We start from the raw sequence: 1,475 nt of genomic DNA, 5'->3' as shown, positions 1-1,475 counted from the left end.
ACACAGACACACACACAGACACACACACAGACACATACACAGACACAGGCACACACACAGACACACACCGCCTGAGTCAGCAGATGAGGTTAAAGTTCCTCCAGATGTTTGTTTAAAAATAAACACATCTGGAGCAACATGAATGTCTCAGAGGCAGACTGAACGTTTTAACAACAAACAAACTGAGGATTACAGGTACTTTTACTGAGAATTACAGGTACTTTTAGAGTACCAGTAGTACTGCTGTGTTTTTACGGGTTCTTCTTGGAGAACAAAGTTCTTTTTTGTCAAAACAGCAGAAACATGTTTCTCATGAGGTTTAACCTCAGGAAGTTATTGATTTAAAAAACTAAATGAATGAATTTTAATTTAATTTATTAAGCAGTTTGTTTATCACACCTTGTACTCATCATCTATACTATTACTACTAATATTACTACTAATACTGTTACTAGTACTATAACTCCTCCTCCTCCAGCCCGGATCTCTCGGCTGCGACTTCTCGTCTTTAAACGTTTGAATCGTCGCAGGAATTTAAAATATTTCTGGGACAAAGGTCTCGACTCGTCTCAGAACCAAGACACAAACTGGAGACGTGTTGGAGACGCTTTGGGGACACTTTGGAGACAGGAATAAGAACCGGACTCTCCGGATTGGTCCAGCAGAACAGACCATCATCATCAGATGTTTGGGTAAAAACAGGCGGTGCTGCGCGGTGGTTCAGCGGTCATAGCTGCTGCCTCACATAGCGAAGGTTCTGGTTCTGGCCCGGTCCGGACCTGTCTGAGTCGTTAAACAAATCAAATAATTTAAATCAAGACTTTTATTGGAAATATCTCAGAACTTTTAGTTTTTTTCCATTCAAATATTAAAATAAAGAATAATTTAAAATAATTAATTAATATAAACAGATTTTTTTCAGAGAAAACTTGATTTAATTTAATTTATTTGAGTTAAATGATTTTTTAGTTTTGTTCCATCGGAGCAGAAAGAAGAGAAGTTTTGATGGTTTTAGTTATAAAATGTTTTAATTGTTGTTTTTTCCAACAGGAGATCTGGAGGCGTTTAAGAAACAAGCGTTTGTTCTGAAGGAAGGAGTAGAATATAAAATAAAGATCAACTTCAAGGTGAGACTGCAGGTCTTTATTTCAGGTCTGAAGGTTGGATCTTCAGATTTATTGATGGTTTTATCTGAATTTTATTAATTTAATTTAAATTAAAGTTTAATTTCTGCTGCTTTGTGTCGACAGGTGAACACGGAGATCGTTTCAGGTCTGAAGTACGTCCAGCAGACCTTCAGGAAAGGAATGAAGAGTGAGTGAAGGTCTGAAGGTCTGAAGGTCTGAAGGTCTGAGGGTCTGAAGGTCTGAAGGTCTGAGGGTCTAAAGGTCTAAGGGTCTGAAGGTCTGAGGGTCTGAAGGTCTGAAGGTCTAAGGGTCTGAGGGTCTGAAGGTCTGAGGGTCTGAAGGTCTGAG

At 38.6% G+C, this 1,475-nt stretch overlaps 1 protein-coding gene across 1 annotated transcript in view; it reads left to right on the top strand.

The window, feature by feature from the left end:
• Window positions 1–1,475, top strand: part of LOC108251358 (rho GDP-dissociation inhibitor 1) — a gene marked incomplete in the record, with an annotated part of 7,420 nt that overhangs the window by 2,959 nt on the left and 2,986 nt on the right. Inside the window, 2 exon segments of the mRNA XM_037974617.1 lie at window positions 1,051–1,127; window positions 1,251–1,314. Coding sequence (XP_037830545.1) covers window positions 1,051–1,127; window positions 1,251–1,314 — 141 coding nt within the window.

The sequence above is a fragment of the Kryptolebias marmoratus genome, linkage group LG3, assembly GCF_001649575.2.
Source record: "Kryptolebias marmoratus isolate JLee-2015 linkage group LG3, ASM164957v2, whole genome shotgun sequence".
Taxonomy (NCBI): Eukaryota; Metazoa; Chordata; class Actinopteri; order Cyprinodontiformes; family Rivulidae; genus Kryptolebias; species Kryptolebias marmoratus.
Note: the sequence above shows the minus strand (reverse complement) of the source record. Positions and strands in the feature narration are given on the sequence as shown.